This window comes from Miniopterus schreibersii, assembly GCF_964146895.1.
Source record: "Miniopterus schreibersii genome assembly, chromosome: 2".
Classification (NCBI taxonomy): domain Eukaryota; kingdom Metazoa; phylum Chordata; class Mammalia; order Chiroptera; family Miniopteridae; genus Miniopterus; species Miniopterus schreibersii.
Window position 1 is genome coordinate 116,428,807 of NC_138102.1, and position 22,339 is coordinate 116,451,145.

At 35.0% G+C, this 22,339-nt stretch overlaps 1 protein-coding gene across 1 annotated transcript; it reads right to left on the reverse strand.

Moving 5' to 3' along the window:
• Positions 1-228: 228 nt before the first annotated feature.
• ALX1 (ALX homeobox 1) lies at positions 229-21,849 on the reverse strand. Its single transcript, XM_081129216.1, has 4 exons — positions 21,437-21,849; positions 18,371-18,675; positions 15,274-15,402; positions 229-851 (listed from the first exon to the last, which is right to left on the reverse strand). Exons 1-4 carry the CDS (start codon positions 21,660-21,662, stop codon positions 531-533), a joined length of 981 nt encoding a protein of 326 aa, XP_080985342.1. The 5' UTR covers positions 21,663-21,849; the 3' UTR covers positions 229-530.
• Between the last annotated feature and the right edge of the window lie 490 nt (positions 21,850-22,339).

The window sequence follows — 22,339 nt, forward strand, 5'->3', positions numbered from 1 at the left end:
AGACCTGAAGATAAATTCTCAGCATCAGGGGATATGCCCATTGTGTTTTGCAGCCAGAGAGGGAGAGATGGCATTTAACTCCCCAAAACACCCTGCTTCAATATTTACCTGACAGCTTCGGTATCCTGACAGTTTCCCCAGTGCACTTCTTTCTTTATCTGGTATTATTTTACAAGGGATTTCTTGTTGTACAGAACTATCATAAATCAATCAATAACAGAGGAATTTGTTTAATACATTTATTCTTTTAAGAAGGTTTCATGATCATATTTCATCGATTCGTACAATAGAAAAAAATTACTACTAAAACAGAGTTTGTGGAGACTGGTGCATGGTAAACCTATTTAGTCTTCAGACGTTCACTCTTAGATTTTAATGTTAAATAATAACAACTATTCATTTAAGCTGGTCTCGCTGTATATCTTGACCGTTAGCAATTCCACACACAGCAGCTTATTGTGGTATCCTTTAAATATGAGAAATAAGAATGTTTTACTTTTCCATTGAAAGAAAAATAAGAGTACTGTATGTTACATGGCCCATGAAATATTGGCAGTGTGCTCCTTGGCCTTCATTCGAAGGACTGCGATGCTGGAAGACCTCCTTTCAAACTCTGGCTTTGTTTCAAATGCATGTCCATTGGTAGCCCCCGTGAGAAGAGAGTCAGTGAAAAAATTGTTGAGGGGCACGTGGCTGAACTGGTTCTGGTGGTTTGAAAACCCCGTGTAACTGGCATCTGTCCGAGGCGAGTGAGAGTAAGGTGTCATACAGGAGGAAGTGTCACGTGGCACCATGCATGACGTGACCACAGAGCCACCACTCGCATTTCCTGCCCACAAATTGTTCTGAATCTGGAATATATAAAACAACAAACATTACATTTACGCATTCTCACTTTTGTTCCCTTGCTTTTGTTACAGTGAATTTACTAAATTTTGTTCACTATGCATTGTTTGCTCCTGTTGGGTGGTCTGTAATTACATTCTGAGTACGTAAAGCGATTACTGAAAAATAATTATGTGAAAGGTTCTTCCAGTTTGTTTTACTGTAATAGATCACCGAAACCCACACACTTAACCACATAAAATACTCTCACAACATGTCAATCTCTTGAGTATTCTTTTTATAGTCATAATTTTTAAAATGAAATCTGGAAGATTTAGTCATGATTCATGACCAATTCATGTGCTTAGAAAAGCAGTTTAAAAGATGGTTTTATGTTTAAATATAGTTTTCATATTTCTAAACAAATGACACAATTTCATTTTTTAAGTTCTATAGTTGGACTTAGTGTGGCAGTTTTTGTTGGAAACCAGTGCTGACATTAGGCTGTTTGCTCTGTAGATATTTTTGACCAAACTCACTTTGGAAAATGTTTACCCTTTCATTGCTTCTTCTTTCCCATTGTCTTGAACACATAGCTCTGTGAATATGAGAAATGTGTACACATTTCAGACATTTATTCTTTGACTTATATGTAATGTGGTGAGGTTACAACAGACGTAGGACATGTAAAACAAATTTAGAATTCTAAAACATGACCATCACCAACTAATGAAAGCAGCTGGGACAGATAGCCAAGTATTAGCAAACATATATGAGTATAATGTCAGTACTATATAGCAAACATCATATAAAAGATTGAAAACCGCTTTATCACTTGTGCCCAAGGTAGTCACATTTCATATCATTAAATCTCTACAGAAAACACTTAGTGCACTATTACCAATAAACACAAATTCCTCTAAAGTTACCAGCATGTAAGAAAACCTGAAGGAGAATTTGTATAATACGAATTTTAAATAGAAAGTATCTTAGACCATATAATTAAACAAGGGTACAAACACAATTACATGCATTACTGAGAAGCACAGAGAAAATGATGACAAACTGCAGGAGCTGAGGAAAAAGAAAAGGGAAACATTGCATGGCAGAGACACACAGCCTTAAACGATGATTTAAACATTGTATGCCTTTTGCAATATTATTACAATAGATGTGTAGTAGAACACAGCAGCAATATACATATTCACCGCATCTGCCTTTGTTTTTTAAAGTCATGATCATTGGAATAGAATTATCAATTATTTCAACACTTACACAAATGTTTTCTTATATTTATTCTTATGCAAAGATTCCAGTCTACTCTTTATGGCCTTCCTTGTGCCTTAAAACACCCAAGCTTAAAGTGTACTTTTTAAAACAACTTATTTCGAATTAAAAGTAGAAAGTATCTAGATCCCACTGGTAAGAGGTATCTAGCAGTTTCAAAACATTTGAGAAAATCTGAACACCTAATTTCATCTCTTAGGTGGGGCTTCAACGATTGGCAGGATGCTTATTTTAGTATTTCATAGTTCTTTATACGAATATTTTTATAAGCTGCTTTAAATATGGTAAGTCTGTGAGATATATCTATAAATATATATAATAATATGAATATTTTATTAATTCTTAAATGGTTATGGTCTCTGTTGTTTGGACGTTGGCTCATTCTACTATATGTATCCCACTGTAGCCAAAATGTGTAATGACTGGTGCCAGTGATTGCTGAGTTATGTATCTCTAACCAACAGGAGAGGCTGTTGATGTCATTACTCTGTCAAACTAGTTCTTCTAACTTGATTTGGGTGATTTTCCTCTGACATTCAATCAAACATTGTGCTACACTGAAATAACCACAGTCACATGTCTGACAAAAGGGCTTTCAGGAAATGAAAGTGAACTTGCTTGCTTATTTTTGAAAAAAATAAATGAAAGGCAAACTAGTGGTAGAGAAAGATTATTTACATTTTACTTTTGTTAAAGGATTTTTCAATGTATACATAGTGTTTAGAATTTATTTTTTAAATCATCTGCTCATATTCTAAATGCATGGAAATATATTTACCAACTAGGTAAAAAAAAGGAGGGGATAAGTAAGGTAATGGCAAGAAAGGTAATCTATGAATATAAATTAAGAAAGTATTTTCTCCCTAAAAGAATTTACATTAACCTACTTTTAAGCTGAAAAGAAATTCTTCAGTTTCCAAAACATGGGAATAAATGTTTTAATTTTGATCAAAACTCTTATCTGGACATGATTAGGCAAATTAAATATGTTACTTTTGGTGAAAGAACTTCTAACATACAGAAATGTTTTCTGAACAGGAGAGATTGGTAAAGCAAGTCACTACAGCAATACTTTAGTTAGTCTTGGGAAGATACATTCGCAGGGGTAACACTATTGTCACACATTTTTACTGGTATGTTCTGTTTCCATGATCTCAGTCTCCCCTCACATCCCCCATGTGTTGCTCTCATTTTTAAATTTCTGATATGTCTTCATTTGACTTTAGAGATCTAGTTGGGTCTTATATCAAAAGTTATGTGTAAATCACAAAATTAATATCCCCAGTGAATTGAGGCTTTTCTTCCTCTAAAGCTTCATTTCTTCTGGATGTTTACACATCTAGATGACAATTAAGATGAGGCTCAGGACAGTTTATGATTATCAATTAATTACAATGTGTCAGGCATTACATTAAATGCTTTATGAAGACTTCTAATCATTATGATACACTGAAAAATGTGAGCTTTTACTATCCCCATTTTGTAGAAGGTAAAACTATAGAACAGAGAAAGTAAGAACCTCACCCAAGATTGCATAACTCCAACAGCGGAGATCAAATCTGAACCCAGGAAGTCTTAAGAAATGTTACAGTGATGTAAAAATTACTCTTATGAGTTAAAATTGCTTATTTCCTTATTCATAATCTTAACTTTGTGGGAGTTCTTAGGCTCGACTCTCTGGAAGCAAAATCCCCAATGATTGCTCAAACTGTTTCTTCATCCTCAGGCCTAATGCAACACATAATAAGCCCTTCATACAAATTTATTAAGTGACTGAAAAATCTCTAAGAACATGAAATTTGGACGGATCTATCTTACAGATGCAATAAAAATTTTATGGACAATGTATGCTAATGCATCTAAATTTTGTTTCATAATTTGAACCCTAGAATCATAATTATTACCTTAACAAAAATCATGAAAACTATATACCTAGACCATGCTAACTACATTTCTCTGGGTAGTTTTTTTCTCCATTAAACAGTTATTCTCTATCATAGATGCATCTTCTTGGAGATTCTGGTTCATTAGGCATAGAGTATGGCTTGGGGGTGTCTATATTAAAATAATGACCATGACAATAATACACACATGCAATTCTGAAAATCACCAAAGATTGGGGAACACTGTTAGAGTCCAGCTTTCCTCCACATGCAGAAACACCCCCTACACTTTCAATTATGTTCAATTCTGTTGACAAAAAACTCACCTGTTTAAAAAACATTCTATTTTCTTTTGGAGAGCTGTGTAAAATATCAAGCTGCTACCTTCCTCTATCTATCTCTTCTATTTCCGTTCCTTAAACTGATACAGAATAAGTAGTGTCTTTCTCACATGTGAAAAATCTTCAAATATCAAAGAAAATTATTATACAATTGCAAGTCTTTCTTCTTTAAGCATTCCTCATATACATGGCTTCCAGACAGCTCATTCCAGTCACATCCTCCAGACAAGCTGGAGGTTGTCAACACCCTTCACCATATTCTAGATGTCACCTGAACACTACTGTTGGGGGAAACTGGCAGGTATCATTATGGTTTCAGATTATCTACTTCTGTTAATATTTAAAGCCAATGTTTGATTTAACAACAAAGTTGTCTGATCTTATGATTTACAAAATCTGTTGTGAAGGTGGGCTCGTTCCATGGCTCCTGCGCTCTTCACCGATTGTATTCTTCTGTGCGTGATCCTTCTAAAACTATGTGCTAGGTCTCCTAGTCCTGCTGCCTAAAACTCTGTAGATATATTTGTCAACAGGGAAGCCATACAAAAATCTCGCTCACTAACTCATAAATACTGTTTCCTGTTAAATTTTGGAATAAAGGAATGCATATTTTTTCTACATAGAATTGCTACTATTTTGGACTATTTCACAAACACCTACAATGGCAGTGCCCAGCACCAAATAAATTTTGGGGTGTTTCTGTTGGCCTCTAACTGTATAATAGTCAAGGGCTTTACAACCAGGAACAACGTTATTAAATATCCTTCTTTCATGTGTACTGAACAAAAAAAGACTGCCTGCCTTAACACTTTTTCTTCTTTGTGTTTAAAAGGAGTGAAGAATCTTAAAACAGTCCATGTTTTAATGTGCTTCACAACGTTTTTAAAAGTTCTAGGGGTATGTTCAAAGCACTGTCCAGGGAACTTAGCCAACTGCCTCCCATTAGCATGGACGGAAGTTCCGCTGACTTCTACACTCCACTTTGAACATTTATTTGCCCCTTAATGTTTTCCTAATCAAATAAAAAGTCAACAATTATTCCGTGACTTTGAATCTTGGAGGAGAGCTATTTTTTGCCTGATTCTTTCCAAACTGAAATTAAATGTATTTAACATTCATTTTTACTCTAAGAAATTAAATGCTATAGGTAGGAAGAAGAGGGTTCATATATATATATATATATATATATATATATTACATATATAAAATACACACACATGAACAGTTCTTCACTGTGGTGTGTCCCAAAAATGTATACACACACTTAGAATAAAGGCAGTGTTTATTAAAATACATTTCATTTTGAAAACTGAGCTATCAGCTGTTAAAGTGTGTATACATTTTTTGGGACACCTTGTATTTTTCATGAATTGAAATAATATGGTAAATCATAGATATGGAAATTACCCTCACCTAGAAACTTGATAGAGATATAGTCTTCGTATAACCAAAAATTACAAAGAAAATTTTAGTATGCTAAACATGGTGTATATTTCAAATATATTTGCTGATTTTATTGAAATGAGTAGTTTTTCATGCTTCTTAAAAACCTTTTAAAAGAAATGTAAGTTTGTTAGTCTTTGCCTTAGTTTTAAAGTAGCATGATGTGTAAAAACATCAAATAGTTTAACGACAGCATTATATATTTTATACACTCACGTTAGTTGTATGGAAGACACCAGCCTAGGAATTTAATCTGGATTTAATAGAGATATTTATAAACATGAAAATATATGAGTAACAATCACTACTTAATTTTAAAGCATCTCTAAAACCAACTAAATATTTATCTACTAAAATAATTTTATTTAACCACACTTGTCTATATAGAGACTGTTCCTACCTGCCACCAATATCGTATGTACACACACATACATACACACACATCACATACACACATCATGCTACTACACACATACTACCTTCACATCACATGGCCACAGGCTTCCCTGTTAAAGGTTGATTTAAAAATACAAAAATGAGGGATTCACAAAGAAGTAGTTGTGATTATATAATTTGCATTAAAACCCAAAAGTTGATTCTGGTTTTTCGTCTTTGACAGAATGTTCACATTTATTGACTACTATGCATATTATTCAATACGTACTATATAGATTTATTACCACATTATCACTATATAATTTACCAGATTTTTATATGGTCTCTTTAAAATATATAAACATCACTTTTTACAAAAAGTTCTATTTTTAAAGAGACCGTTACATTCTTTATTAGCCTATTCCTTCCTTTAAAATGTAGGGTGGTAAAATATTAATAAGGATCATACGCTTAGTGACTTTCAGATATTTTTAGCTGTTGACTAACTTTAGGGTCCTATTAAATTTCAGGTAACTACATCAGTAGGTTGCTGACAGGGAGAAAGAATTAGTGTTTTTCTAAATAGGAAGTTTGCTACCAGTGAACAACACACACTGAGGCTTTGTCCATCTGGGGAAAAGTCCCAAGTAGAGCAATTCACAGTAAAAAAAGATCAATCATATTTAGGTACTACTTCAGATAAAAAGGAGGGTTTGTTTTCATTAGTGCCTATTAGGTGTCATTTGAACAAAGAAAAGTTAATATATAAAAAAAAAATTTAAGTCATTTATATGTCAAAAATTCCAAAAGTATATCTTTTCAACATAGAGTATTATTAAGCTGCAGTGATTAGAAATTAATTCATCAGAAAAGGATCACATATTAAATATAGATTGCTATTTTGATTTTTAAAATAAAATTACATCTTACAAATATGTACAGAGGTTTGGAACAAGAAAGAATGCATTTTTCCATTTAAAAAAATCACTGTTAGATGTAACAGTTATATGAGACCAATCTTTTGAGTAGAAAACTGTTTTACAGAAAAATCAAAGCATGTATCTCTTAGTGCAAAAATAAAGGCACTGTTTTATAAGAAATGTTAGTGTCTGGAAATTTTCAGAAAGACATCATATAAATGTGTTTAAATTTTGTATTATTAAAATAATATTTGAAATAACAAGTCAAAAATATAAGAAACATTAAGGACATTTTTTTCTTTTCCTTTAATGTTGGATGTGTTTGTAAATTTTATAGTATTTATCATTTTAAAAATGTATAAGGAATCATACCTTATACTCCTTAAAATGAAACTTTTCAGATCAACTAACTTAAAGAGGGCATAAAATCATAGCACTTAGCATTGCTATTTTATTTATTATTATCCAGCAAAAATTATCATATAAAGTATTTTCAAATTATTTTTCACATTTATTTTCATGTATTTTAATACATGCATAATAGCTATTGCTGATTTATTAGTGCCAGGTTCAATTTAATGGCACAATTCCACTATTAAAACTAAGTTCACAATAATAAGAAACAAAGATTAAAATATAAAATGTTTTACTTGTGAATTAATAAAATATAAATCAAATATGCAAATACTTTCATTAGCACAGAATATTTTTAATCTTAGAAATGCCTATTTGGTGTCAAACATGAGCTTTGAATTTATTCTTAAAATCCCAAGTAAGAATATAAATTATAGTCATCTTGTGTTTGTGTTAGCTACAAAGTTAGAATTTTATTTTTGTGATTTTCAAATCAAGTGTGAGTTTGTGAAAATTTTCTTTTCTACATTAATGCTTCATGATTTATAATAAAGAAAACCCACAGAAACATGAGGCTTAATAAATATTGCACAGAGAAGATTCTGGATTCAAGTTTTTCATAAGGTTCACTAACCGTATTGTTATTCACTAACGATAATAGTGTGAACTGCAAGTTTTAACCCACAGGTCTGTTCTCAAAGACTTCCCAGGCTTCAATGGCTTAATTTTCCCCAGATTCTTCTCTATTCTCCTTTAAGGTAGCTTTCATATGTACAAGAAACATTGGCACTCTTCAATAATTTATTTTTACATATTGGTAATCTACTCATTTTTTATTTACCCTTTCCTCTTAAAATATAAAATACTGTACACCTAAAACTAATACAAAATAATATTGAATGTAAACTATAATTGAAAAAAATTAAAAAGTAGAAATACATATATAAAATACTTATGACTAATTCAGTTAAAGTAAATGCTTTAACAGTGGTCACCTATTAAAAGCAAAAAAATAAGAATTTAAAAAATTTTAAAAATTAGCTAAGTTATAATTTCTGTGTAAAATCATTAAATCACAGTAAGTTTGAATATTATATTTTTTTCAAAAATAAGTCTATTTTCACATTCTAAAACATGAATACACTTTACTTCTTTTAGTGTATCTCTTTAAAGTGTATATATTTTCTTTATCTCTTTAAAGTGTATATATTTTCAACAAAATAAAAATTATTCACCCTATGTGTCTAGTTGCACCTTCACTTAACTGATATTGATATCTGCCTCATGCTACACATAGTTTACTTTTAATATATACACATATATGTGATATATTACTTATACATATTTATATAAAACTTGAAAATATACATTTCATTAAATCAAAATTTTATCAATTATAAAAATCATATTTACTTGAGTAATAATAATCACATAATAGTCCTTGTATGATTCTAAATATTTGTGCTTCCAATCAGTGAGAGATTGTACAATATCAATATAACATTTGGACCTAATAGTGTTAACGTGCTTGTCCTCCATTCATCATAAGGGCAGTTTGACTATAATTACATGACCTTCTCATTGGTTGTTTCATGAATATGAGAATATTCATGACATCATTCGTCAATATAACTATATTACTAACATTTTTCAAAGTTTTGGGGGGTATTTGTTTAAATATTTGGGGAATATAGAAAAAACAGTGATAAAATTATTAGACTTTCTCCAAAGGTAAAAGCTGCTCCAGATGCCGAATTGCTACACCGCAGTTGTTCAAGGAGACAAGTTCCTTAATCCTTATGTAGTTTAATTAAATGTAAGCTTTAAGATTAGTACAGGAAGTGGTGATAGAAGGAGTAGGGTGAACAATATCCTCACAACTGCTATTTTGTTGCTTTATTATTTCCTTTTAAAATTGCAAAATTTACAATGTTTTAATTAGAAGCTATGAAACTATAAATGTTATGCAACCTTAATTTGTGTTTAATTTGCCACAATGATTACAAGTTGTCTATAACTTGACGCCAACTCTTGGTATGTTCCAGCTCTAAGTGGCATATATTTATAAAGTCATCAATTAAACAACAGAAAAGATACTGTGCAGGAGCATTTGTAATTTGGTAAACATCTATTTAGTTATGATTTTCATTATGTACTAAGTAAAACCTCATTAAAAGTTTTGGTGGGAAAAACTTCAACCCCTTTTTTGAAATGTTTGATGAAAATATTTTTTTTCATGGGAAAATAATTTTGGTGGGTGAAGAGTATGCTCAAACCTTCCTAAAGTTATCATACTTAGTTATCATTTTAAAGAAGAAAGCATATTAAACTGAATTTGGTCCTTCCCTAGATACCCAAACAGTAAACTTACTCATAGATTGAATTAGTTTAAATGCTACAAGATAAGAGAACATTCAAACCGCTTAGATACCTCTCCGTTGTAGAAAAAAAATAATCACTAATGGCTATTATAGAATGGTTACTATTTATTGAGCACTCATTATGTACTAGATGATGTCCTAAGTAATTTCCATGCATTTTGTGTAATCCTCATAAGCATCATATGAATTTTTATCCCCATTTTATGAATGAGGAGAAACATTCCTATAAGTTAATTCATTTGGGGAAGGGCTCAGGCCTTCCTGGCACAGCTAGGATTGGAACCCGTGGGTCCCTGACTGCGAGGCCCATAGTCATACATGATCACCTGACCCTCCACAAGTCTCAGGGTTTAGCTCAGCCAGCTTTTTAGAAATCAACTTAATCCTCTCAAGAAAATGAAAAACTTCATGATAATGATGGTCATCATCATCACCATCTTCACCAGCGCCGTGACCAACTCTAGCACTAACAATACCTCCATTTTACAAATAAAGAATCTGAAGATTAAATAAGTAAACAGATTTATCAAAAGTTACCCAGCTAGTAATTGATCTAGTTTATGCAATCCAAAGCAAATCTAAGGGCATAAATTAGGGTTCCTTGTAAGAATGAAGGTGAGTTATAATGTTCTAGAAAATTTTATACCTTAACAAAATATTTTATTTACCAAATAATCATTTTTAAAATGCTTTGGTTCTGATAATGAACAAATTAGAATTAAATGTTTATAGATGCTTTCCTGCTTTTTCAGCTCAAGGGCAAAAGTTTTTTTTGGTTTGCTGGGTTTAATTTTCATCAGGAAGTGTTTGCAGAATTTGGTACAAATATCACCTAGTTCTTTTTTTGGAGGGGAGTTACCTTTTTTAAATTGTTGACACTATCACAGATGTCCCCTCCCCGCTCCGCCCACCTCCACCCAGCCCCCGGCCCCCTTCCCTCTGGCCATCTCCGCACTGTGGTCTGTCTGTGGGTTGTGCATATAAGCTCTTTGGCTAATCCCTTCACCTTCTTTCATCCAGTGCCCCTCCCCTCTGACAGCTGTCGGTCCGTTCCAGGTATCCACGCCCCTGTTTCTAGTTTGTTCATCACTTTATTTTGTTCATTAGATTCCACATATAAGTGAGATCACCTAGTCCTTAAACTGTCCACAAAGCTTGAAATTTCTGTCTGGATCATTTGTGCAACCCCCATGCATAAAACAGTACAGCAGGTACTATATTTGTTGGATAAAATACAAATTACTTTGGAAGAAAAAAAAATTGAACTTCAGTTTTTCTTGTCTATTCCGCTCAGCAGAGGAGAAAAGTGAGATGAAAAAGGAAAAGCTAATTGCTTAAGATCACAGATCTGGTTAATAGCAGAGATTCAGAAATCAACTGTTTTATTGAAAATTGATTAATTTAGGTTTATAATGGACTCCTGAATAAATATTGAAGTGAACCAGTACTTTTTTCACGTCTATTCAGTGTATATACAGGGGTTGGAAAATGCAGGTTTACAGCTGTGAGTAGGTGACTTTATTCTTGTACTGAATTATTTATTAATTTTTGTATTATTTATTTGTATTATAACTGTAAACCTACTTTTGTCCACCACTGTGTAATTTGCTTAATACAAAGGTAAGAAGTGAGTCATCTTTTTAAATACTTCATGTAGTAAACTGGGTGGCAGGCACTGTGTACAGTCCGTCACAGTGTCAGTTAAAGGATCGGGCAGAGGCTTCCCGGAGGAAAGAGTCCGGTGAGGGGAAGGGAATTCACGGAGAGGGGACAGGTTTAGCACCAGCAATGAGACAGTTTTTTTAAATGTCATGTGTTGGAGAACATCAAGTAGTTTAATTTACCTAAATCACAGTGTTGTTCAATGGCTACTGATACTGTGAGGTAAAATAAAGTGCTTTTTAAAAAACACTATTTTTCAGTACTACCTTAAAGAATTGTTTACTGCCGTCACACCACTCGCTTTCTTGTTATTTGCTCTCAACTTTGAGTGAGCTAAAGGAAAATAATGTATGGAAACAGTCTAAAAGTGTCCACATTTTTAAATGCTTTATGTCATTATTTTATAAATTTAGAAATAGAAGCGTTTTTGCTTTCCAAAGTAATTCAATGTTTTAGGGTCAAAATTTAACAATTTCATTGCTCAATGATACATCATGGAGATAATCTTACATAAAGTACCCTGGACTCCTGAACTCAAATCCTGGGCTCAAATTCAATGAGTTAATGGCTATAAGAAGAAAGTCTGGCTTCAAATAAGCCCTCAACTGGTCGTTATAATTTTTATTGTTATGGCTGTTGTTACTATAGTGCAATGAAGGCCAGTGGAAACAAAGCATTTAGAACATTTTAGAAAATATTAATTATTATTCATAAGTAATCATATTATATGTTATATATAGGTACCTTTATGCTGAGTAAGATTGTTATCCACCCTGAGCAAGCTTGAGGAGATCATTTTCTGAACCATCTCTGTTTTTCGTGTATCTCTGTGTATGCTTGCTTTCCTGCCAAACTGCTAATTCTTTGTTTCTGTCCTGCCTCCAACATTTTCTAGTTCCCAACTGTTTTTGTAATTAATAACTTTTTCTATAATTAGTAACAGTAACCAAATTCAAAGTTTTATTGGACTAAGCTGTTGGATTCTATTTTGGTTTCTATTTTCCCCATTTACATTTCTGTTTTCAAGCCACATGATAAAAAAAAAAAAAAGAAAGTTTCCTTTAGGCTGGAGCTTGGAGACATGATACTGTCATAATTCTTTTTTCAAACAAACTAAAAAAGTAAACCACATATTTTTAAATTAAAACAAAATTTCCCCCTGGCTTTCTCCAATACCTACAGTGGGGAGTGGAAGACATTTGATTGCAGAATTTCTGGCAACCAATCATTACATGACTTACCAGTGTAGAAAGCACCATGGATGTTACAGTATTGATTTTTGTTATTGTTGACAAATTGCACTGTCAAAATAACTTCAACATATGATCTCCATGCTTCCATACTTAAATTATAATGTATAACCAATGTACATACATTACAGAGAAGCCACAGGCAGAATTAGTGCGAAATTCCCATGGTTTGTGAGGGAAAATTTTAAATTAGTCCTTTGCTAGAGTGAAAAAGACTGTCAAATATTTCATTTGTACCATTTTCTTTCCTGCTTGAGCTGCTAGGTCACCTCATTCTGCTAACTGATAATATCTAATGCTAAGCAGCACAATAACATAGTGACAAGATAATCCTAGGAAAAAGGGCAACTAGTCAAGAGTATATTAAGTTATATTAAGCCATTATAAAGAAGTTAATTGGTGCCAGGCACTATTATTAATACTTTATGCTACACTGAAGAAGAAAGGGGAGTTAGAGAGAATGCAACCAACAGCAAGGAACAAAGTAAAAATTAGGCAGAAATGGGGTTTACAAGAAAAGGAATGATTGAAATAATAAGGTGCAAAAAATATATAGTCAACTGTTGTGGCATAAACTTATCAGAATGTTTAAAGTCCATTTGGAAAGAGTTCATAATATGTGACAATATTTCTAAAGTCATCATATCACTCATTCAAAATTATATAAAGTATATGCTATGTCTGTTATTTCTTATTGTTATGTTAGTGGTTGTGAGTACATTTTCTGCTCCCCGAACTAAAGTGCAGACTCGAATAATCCAACTTAAGCCATATGTTGCTTCGGTATTAATTTGTTAATCATTCAATCATTTAAACATTTTTGCCGAGACAGTCTATATTGAGGCTTAAGATCTTGCACTTGGGAGCTAGAACCCTCTGGTCAACTCTGGGCTTCACCACTAGTGAAAGTGAGTAGTTACCCCCCCCCTCTGTGCCTCAGTTTCCTCATATGAAACATGGGGATAATTACTGACAAGTATCGCATAAGGTTGCTATGAGGATTAAATGAGTTAATATATACAACCTGCTAACAACAGTGCCTGAGACAGTCTGGGCTACAGTTGTGTTACCAACTGGGAAAGCACTGCAGTGCCTGTGCTCATGGAGCTGATAGCCTCGAGGGGAACAGCCTCACAGCACTCTGCTTGGAACTCAACGAGGACACCCCAAAATATTGGGTGTTTAAAATTCCATTAGCCCTCTGATAATAAGTAGCCAGGAGTGTATACATGTTTTTACACAGGAGGGGGAAAAAAAACAAGGGAACTACTTCAAGATACATTTTTAAAAGAGAAACAAAATTCTTATGGCAGGTGTGGCATTTATTCAGAGGTTGCCCTAGCCAACTGCAGTGGCATGGCTGAGCCATAGCCTCCCCTTACAGACTGTCCTGTAAGGAACCACCTGTGTGATCACAGGCCAGTTCCTTAACTTACCTGGGTCTGGTTTCCTGACTTGTAAAATAAAGTAGAACAAAGGGATCTCTAAGGCTCTTGTTCACATATAATAATATTACATGAATAAAGCTGGTGAATTTATCTAGAGAAGCGAAGGTCTCAAGATAGGTTTTTAAGAGTCAAAAAAGGTATCAGAACACAAGGATAGTAGAAAAATAAAGGACTGAATCCACACTAACAGTATGAATTTGGAGCTGAAGAAAACGAATTCCTTAAGTTTGGGGCTATGACAATTTTGTTACTGGACTGTCAAGGTATTTCACCAACATATATGCCACATATTTGTTATCAAAGTGGTCTCTTACAATGCATATCATTAAACGAAAAGGAATTAAATAACAGATGGCTTGTCCCTAATCATATACCAAATACAGCTCTGAATAATTCAGTATTAGGAGAAAGTAATACTCATTTAGAAAGACAAAAAAATTTTATTTACATATATTGCAAAGCATGAAAAAAACCTCTCTAAATTAAAAGAAAAAATTAGAAGAAAAATAATTTCTAGTCTTTAAAATGAGAGCTCCCATTATTAAGAGAAGTGTTTTTTAACGTGATATATTTTTAAAATTATATTCAGTACTAATTCTGGTTAGAATACATTTTTAAAAACAAAGGGCTAAATGTTTCCTTCAAAGAATGAGCAACTTCAAGGCTGAAAAGACAATATAGGAAAATACATTATTTTTAAGTGGAATGAAGGTTTCATATACCACATTTGACAGTAGGTTATGTATGGTTGATTCATAAAACATTAGCCACAGAGATAGCATGCCAAGTAATATTTAATATATTTTTAAAAGTTAACAAGGAAAGTAATTCTGAATAATTAAAATGTAGAGTAATTAACAGACATATACCACGGAGTGATGCTACGGCAGTTGTTGCAACGTATAACAAGGAAGAAGCCCTGAAATATGTTTAAATGAATGGTTCTGGGGGAAAAACAATAATGAAATAAATATTTTAGTAAAATAATAAAAAAATGCATTCCTAACATTTATATTAGATATAATAAAGCCTATTCTAGCCCTTTTAAGAATATGCATACCACATCTATTTTTCTTGGTCAGTATTTCACACAGTTTACCATACCTGAGGGTAGCTGTCAGTTCTTGGCAGAACTGATATATCATAGGTGGCAGCAAAGTGGCTTTTAGCTTGTTGTATTTGGCCATAACGTTCTCTTTTCCTCCACTTGGCCCTTCGATTTTGAAACCAAACCTAATTTTTTAAAGAAGTAGAATTTTAGCTAAAGAATACTCGATAATACAAATGTGATGTTAAGAGACTTCAAATCAGAAAGGTAAATCAGGTCAATAAAATTACTAATAAAAGAAATTCCTTTATCCGAAAAAGATCCATAAATTTTACTTTCTATTTTGCCTTGATATAAATGGTATGCCCAGGAGGCAGTATAAATTAATATAGAGACAAGTTACTTTCAAAACATTTATTTAATATGTCTGAGCCTCTGTTTTTTCATTTATGGAAAATAGAAAGGAATCAGATTATATGATCTTGAAGACTTTGTATATCTCCAAATTATCAGAGATAATCCTCCTCTCAGAGGATGCTGCAAGTCTGAAAGATATTCATGAGTTTTTAATTTGGGGTTATGCACATAACATTAACCCAGCCACCTTATAACCAAACGAATATATCTGGGTCTGTCAAATCAACGATCTTTAAAGCATTTCACAATGTGAAGACTTTTCTTGGTTGTACCCATACTTACTTTTAGAAAATTTTAAGCATAAAGACTACATCTAAAAACATATGGCATCAGAAGAAATATCATGATTATTTAGAAACAAAATATTAAGATTATGTATAATACTGAGTACAATAAAGACAAAAGGTAAAATGGAATCACCTGAAGTTCAATTATGATTTTAAAATATACGAATGTGCTTATTACATAAATTATACCACTGATAATACTTATCTTCCCTTATAGAAAATGCTCAGCAATCATCAAAATCATTTCTCCAATATAAAGACTTACAGGTAATATAAATAATAAAAGGAATGGAGCAGACATAACTAAGTGTGAAGAAAACCTGTGAGTTAGTGGGGCATCTACAGGGTCACTAAGCTCTCATTCTAATTTCTCTACTTACATAGTAATAATACTTATCACAGCAACCATCTTCCACACAGGGTTAAATATTCACTAATTCATACTTATAGCTCTCTAGAATTTTCATTTTCATATTTTCATGTATTAAAGGGAGATAGAGAAAGTTATCTTCAATATGTATAAATTGATATTGTTAAGTAGACATTACACAAGCAGCTTTCAGGAAGCTCTTTAGTCTTTACAGAACTATGTTCAGAATGTAAAATATTTAGGAAAGAACCTGGGAATCAAATATAAAAGTAGGAATTGTAAAAAGCCTTTTATTAAAAATTACTCAAAGTGTTTACTCTTTTTCAAATTCAATTATAATCACATGGAAACATATGCATTCTCAGTTTAATATGTAAGCATATATTGCAAATTTAAGAAGGGACTTCGAAGAGTTTTCAGCAATTAGAGCAAGGGCAAAGAGAGCTACCTGTCTGGTGTGGTTTCTTAGAACACTGCTGGCAAATGTGTATTGCCCATTATGCCCAGGCTCAAGACAACAAAAACAACCAAACCAAACCAAACATAATTCCTTGCTGTCTCCACAGACAGGCACCAAGAGCACACTAAGGGAATTTAGCAGTAAGGTGTTTTTTTTCACTAAGAAAAAGACCTTGACACTCTCTTTAAAATGGATGCCAATTACCACTCTGATGCGAAAAGCAGGAATGAAAACAACCTGAGTAAATTAGGTTCAGGTTGGCTCTCTGTGCGCGTTTTTAGACAAAAATCAGTCAGGACTTGATGAAATGCTAAGGGGAAAGCATGCATTGTGCACAGCTGATAACTCTGTATGCAAAAACATTTTTTCTATGCCTACAAGTATAACTAATTTAAACATATGAACACAAGACAAAAAAGAACACTTTCGGGGGTCGTGTTAACACTTGACAATTCTAAAATTTTTCATTAGCATCAACTTTCTATATAGTTACTTCCTGAACCAAGATAAAGTAACCATTTGCCTCCACAACTAAAGAAAAAAACCTGCTGCTTATTATTTCTGCACTACCAGATGTTGTGTTTAATGATGTAAAGGCCTTCCAATGGCTTAATCTTCAGAAGAAATACTATTATTCCTCTAAGAACAAAAATTTTCACTTTCATTCATTTCTCTATATTAGTAGTTTATGGGAACTGCAAAATTCAATAGTTTCCTATTTAGAGTAATAAAAACATGCCAAAGAAAAAGGTCATTCTCCTGAATTACTGTTATTTGGAACCTAATAAAATGTAATGTAAGAATATCAACTCTAATAAAAATTAAATATGCCTAAGAGGCAGAATTTTATCCAGCATAATTTTTCCTTTCCAAATGATTAAATATTTAGTATATTAAATCATCCAACTTGATAATTTGAATACAACTTATAATTGAGTACATATTTTTAATTACTTTAGGATCATTATTCTTATCACCTCTGCAAAATCCATTTAAGTTATCTAGGTTTGAAATATTAAAATGAAATGACACCACTGGCAACTACTAAGGTTAGAAATTGTAAATGAGTTATATGATCTTTCTTCAATTATGTATAGTAAAAATAGATTTGGTATACATAACAGTTGGGAATTTGTGAGATTGTTTCTTTTTTCTTTGTTTTATTATTATCTCAACTTCAATAAAATTATAGATTTACAGGCCATTAGACAAATAACTTATTAATACCTAGATACAACCTCAAAAAAACCCACACCTCAATAGCTGATAAGATAGAAAAATAAAATATATGAATTACTAAATGAATAACTATGATTTTTTTTTCCCTTTAAAATTATTTTTTGAAATCAGAGATATGTTAAGACATTCTGTTCTTTTTAAATAACCAATGGGTTTATGCCTATACAATAACTCAAGTATTCTTTTTTTGTTTTATGTTTTCATGTGAGTTGTTAAATTCTTTTCAAGTAAAAAGAAATTTTAGTAGACCTACATGCATACGTGACATTGTTCGATGTCTTCAAATAGTCCCTTTGTGGCAAAATGCAACTACTGAGTTATTCTGACACTATTCTCCCACTCCCACCCTCACCCACCCAAGGCCTTCCTATGGCTCCTACCTGGACCCTGGCCTCGGTGAGCTCTGTCCTCAGAGCAAGCTGTTCTCTGACGTATACATCTGGGTAATGAGTTTTCTGAAAGACCTTCTCCAGCTCCTCCAGCTGCAAGCTGGTGAAGGTGGTTCGGTGTCTCCGCTTCTTACTGCTGGATACATTGCTGTCACATTTATCCCCAAGTTCATCCAGTTCTCCTTTCTCTGGCATCCCCTTCACGGGAGACATCCGGAGACTGTTACAGTTGTCCATAGCTCTGTTTAGTTCGGTGTGAAGTGGCTGTCCTTCTACTTTAGTGATCCCATAGTTCACTGTAACCAAGGGGGAAAACAACAGTTCTCAGCATTGTGAAGCATTTCAATGAAAGAATTAAGCTGAATTAATGTAGGGCATGAGGAAAGCGGTCTGCTAATGATTTATTGTGCCAGCATTAATTCAATCATCACATTATGTACTCTGGGCAGGTCTAAAGCCATTTAAAAATGTGTGCATGGAACTAATATAATTTTGCCAAAATTCACAGTTCTATAGGGCTAATGCAATGTTTATGTGCATAATTTTATAATCAAATTAAGGTAGCCAAATTAAAAGATCTAAAAAACTTACGTAAGCATAATTTTTGAAAACTGAACTAAATTTAATGTAAGTCATGTATTTATTCACAGCAAAAAATTAAGCTACTTACATGACCTAAGAAAGATATTTCAGTTTTAAATATCTATAAACCAAAATCCAAACTCTTTCCAAAAGTTATCTTTCTCCTCCACACAAAAGCTACAGATTTCTGATATGGTATTGTTTCTACTATATTTTGAATATTTCAACTGTATATTCATGTCTGCATTTTAAATTTTTTTCAAAAAGTGATCTAAAATTTTTCAATGATATTTATATTAGTTTCTGAAAGTGTTTCTTATAGAAAACTTAAGTAGACTTCTTCAGCTTAAAAACTCATTTGCAGTTCTTTTTCAATGTGTCATAATTATTCTTAACTAATGGAATATGTTTTAAGACAGAAAGTTTTATTTTTGCCTCTAGTAAAGCACATAATTAAAACACCTATTAAAAGATTACAAAGAATATCATCTGGCATTCTGTTTAGGGATGTTTTCATTTCAGTGATTTCCTCCAGATTTGATTGCATGCTTGGGGTATGATATAAAACAAAAATGTATCATGTGGTGCCACACACACACACACACACACACACACACACACACACATGCAAACACACAAATGCAATGAATGCACATAATAAAATGGGAGACATTAAAAAAAAAATAGTAAAGTCAACCCAGCCAGAACAATAATTTCCAATGAACTGTCATTTTTTTTTGCTTTTGTCTGTATTTAAATGATCACTCATAACATATTTTTACAACTGCTCTAATCATTGTACCAATATATTGAACTTTAATACCTATATAACTGAAATGCCATGCCGAATAACTTTTGCGCAAAAGGAGATGTGAGGTAAAACTAAATATAAAGACGAGCCATGACTGATTAACAATACGGTTCTGTCTCCGTGGGCAGAGTTAGATGGGGAACTGCGGTAATTAGGGAGAGGGGGAGGGGAAGCAGCTCGGAAACTAAGGACATCTCAGGAGAAAGAAACTTTCCAAAATTTAGCGGACTGCTTGCTGCCTGTGTGCATCTTACTTATTTCACATTAAATTTAGTCCTAGTGGTATGGTGTTCATTTAAAAGCTGATAAAGTATAAAAAAATCACCTATTTTTCTTCTTACTTTGGATTCCCGACAATTTAAAATATTATGATTGAATTCTATCCAGCAGTCAGCACAGGACATTACAGGATCATTTAAAAAAAAATTTTAAAATCCTGTCCATTCAAATAACTTTATGTATGCATATAAGAATTCCCCAAATCTAAAGATACAGCAGTCTGAAAATGCATCCAGAAAGCCAAACATTTATTGTATTAAAAATAAAAATTAATTGATTGTGTCTTTCTAAATGACTGAAACGATTTAACTGATTGTCTCTATCGCCTTAGCCTTTATTTTTGGTTTAACACTGCAAGTAAGTCAAAAGTAGCTTGCAACATTGAATAAAATATGTACTGTGTACAAAGTATTTAGAAAATGAGCTACTAAGAGCCAGTGCCTTGCCAGATTTTCAACCTCCATTAAAATAGGGGCAGGAGGCTTGTTGTAAATATTTCACACTTAATTCGTTTGTTATTTTAAAGCAACCCGCTCCTTACAGCTTAACTGTGGAATATATACAATGATAAGGAAAAGTCCTCTTGGAATTGTAAACTTGCTTGAGCTGTCGCGATCCGGGAGGAGGAAAAAAAAAAAGGTTTGTATTGGGTTACAAGATAGAAAAGATGGTTTGTTTTGATAACATTTTGACTTTGAGATACTTGGTCATTCAAAGTGGAAGAGTTCCCCCAGAAGCATTCCGAAAGCTTCCGAGGTGACTTTTCATGCCGAGTCAGAAAACTAGACAATGCAGAATTCCGCAGGGTGAGTGATTACAGCGGGGATCCTTTGCCCGAAGCTATTTCAAATGACTGGGGTTTAAAATTCGTGTTGCGTCGCAAACCCCAAGCGGCAGAAATCACAGATCCGCGCGAGCTCATCTAGCAGCTCTCCGACTTCACCGGGAAAGAGACGGGCTCGACATCTTGCAAAATAAAAGAAAGGTTTTTCATCTACGGGAGTTCAGAGCTTTTTCGCTCGTGACGACAGTGACATCCTCTAACGAGCGGTGATGGATTTGGGCTCCGGCGGCCGGGCGGCGCGGCGGGCTCGCGGAGGAAGCGCGCTGTCCGGGCGCAATTACGCGTTATTTACCGCCCTCTCCGTTTACGCCGGGGCCGGCGGAGGGGAGCCGCGACCCGCAGGGGGACGACACCGGACAGCCGAGCGGAGGCGCGCGGTGCCCAGTCCGCCCCGGCCCTCCGCAGCCGCGCGTCGCCCGCACCTTCTCCGCCGGCCTCCCGCCGCCCGCTCGCCCCGCGCCGCCCGCCCGCCCGCCCCGACGGGTCCCCGCGCGCCCGCTCCGCACCCCGGCTCCGCGGCCCGGGCCGGGCGCCCACTCACCGCCGCCGTCCTGACAGGGCGAGGTCCTCTCCAGGCGCACGTGATGCTCCGCGCGGGGCAGGGGCCCGAAGGCCTGCACGCATTTGCCCGCCGAGGCTTTGCTGTAAAAGGACTCATTGTCCAGCGTCTCCATAACGTGCTCCAACGCGCCTCCCGCGCCCATGTAAAAGTCACTGTTTTTACTCGGCGGGCTCTTGAGGGCAAACTTCTCGCTCAGAAACTCCATAATCCCGGTGGCCGCGGCGGAGCTCCGGGGGCGCGGAGGCTGGAGCGCGCTGGGGGCGGGAGCGGGCGGGCGCGCGGAGGGAGGGCGAGAGGAGGGAGCGGGGAGCGAGCGCCGCGCGCCGGAGCGGCCCCGCGCCCAGCCCTTTAATACGTCCCGGCTGGAAAGGGGGCACCCGAAGTTGCTTTTATATCTTGAAACTCAGCTGGGCTCCTCGGGCAACCTCCCAGTTCTAATGAATATGAAAATAGGCAGGCGACTAACTCCACCCCGGGTCCCCCTCCGCCCCCACCCCACCCCCACTTCCCCCACTTCCCCCGGCAGGGCGCGTCCAGGCCTCGGTTAGACAGACAGCTCCATTTCAGACACATGCCGGGAGGGACGAGGCCCCGACACCCAGAAACATTGTCGCAGCGACAGTGGACTGGCATTTCGGAAGAGCTTGGTGAGATCGCGAAGCACCGCACCCCCCCTCCCCGCTCGCGGCGCCCTCCCGGCCGCCCGCCCCCGGCCCCTACCCCGCCCCCACGCCGGCCACTCACTACCAGAAAGATTTAGGGGCGTCTTAAGAACTTGAAAGGAAGTATTGCTCTGCGGGGCTTTTATTTCATCCGTAAATCGTTTATGTGGAAGATCCACATTAATCCGAAGCCCGAAAAGCCAGATAGGTTGGCAGCTAT

Excerpts from the sequence above, each read along its gene's own strand:
- ALX1 (XM_081129216.1), bottom strand. The coding sequence starts at position 21,662 with ATGGAGTTTCTGAGCGAGAAGTTTGCCCTCAAGAGCCCGCCGAGTAAA. Across the intron at positions 18,676-21,436 it reads GCCCTGTCAGGACGGCGGCG|TGAACTATGGGATCACTAAA; the intron begins GTGAGTGGGCGC and ends CCTTGGTTACAG. Across the intron at positions 852-15,273 it reads GAACTGACAGCTACCCTCAG|ATTCAGAACAATTTGTGGGC; the intron begins GTATGGTAAACT and ends TATATATTCCAG.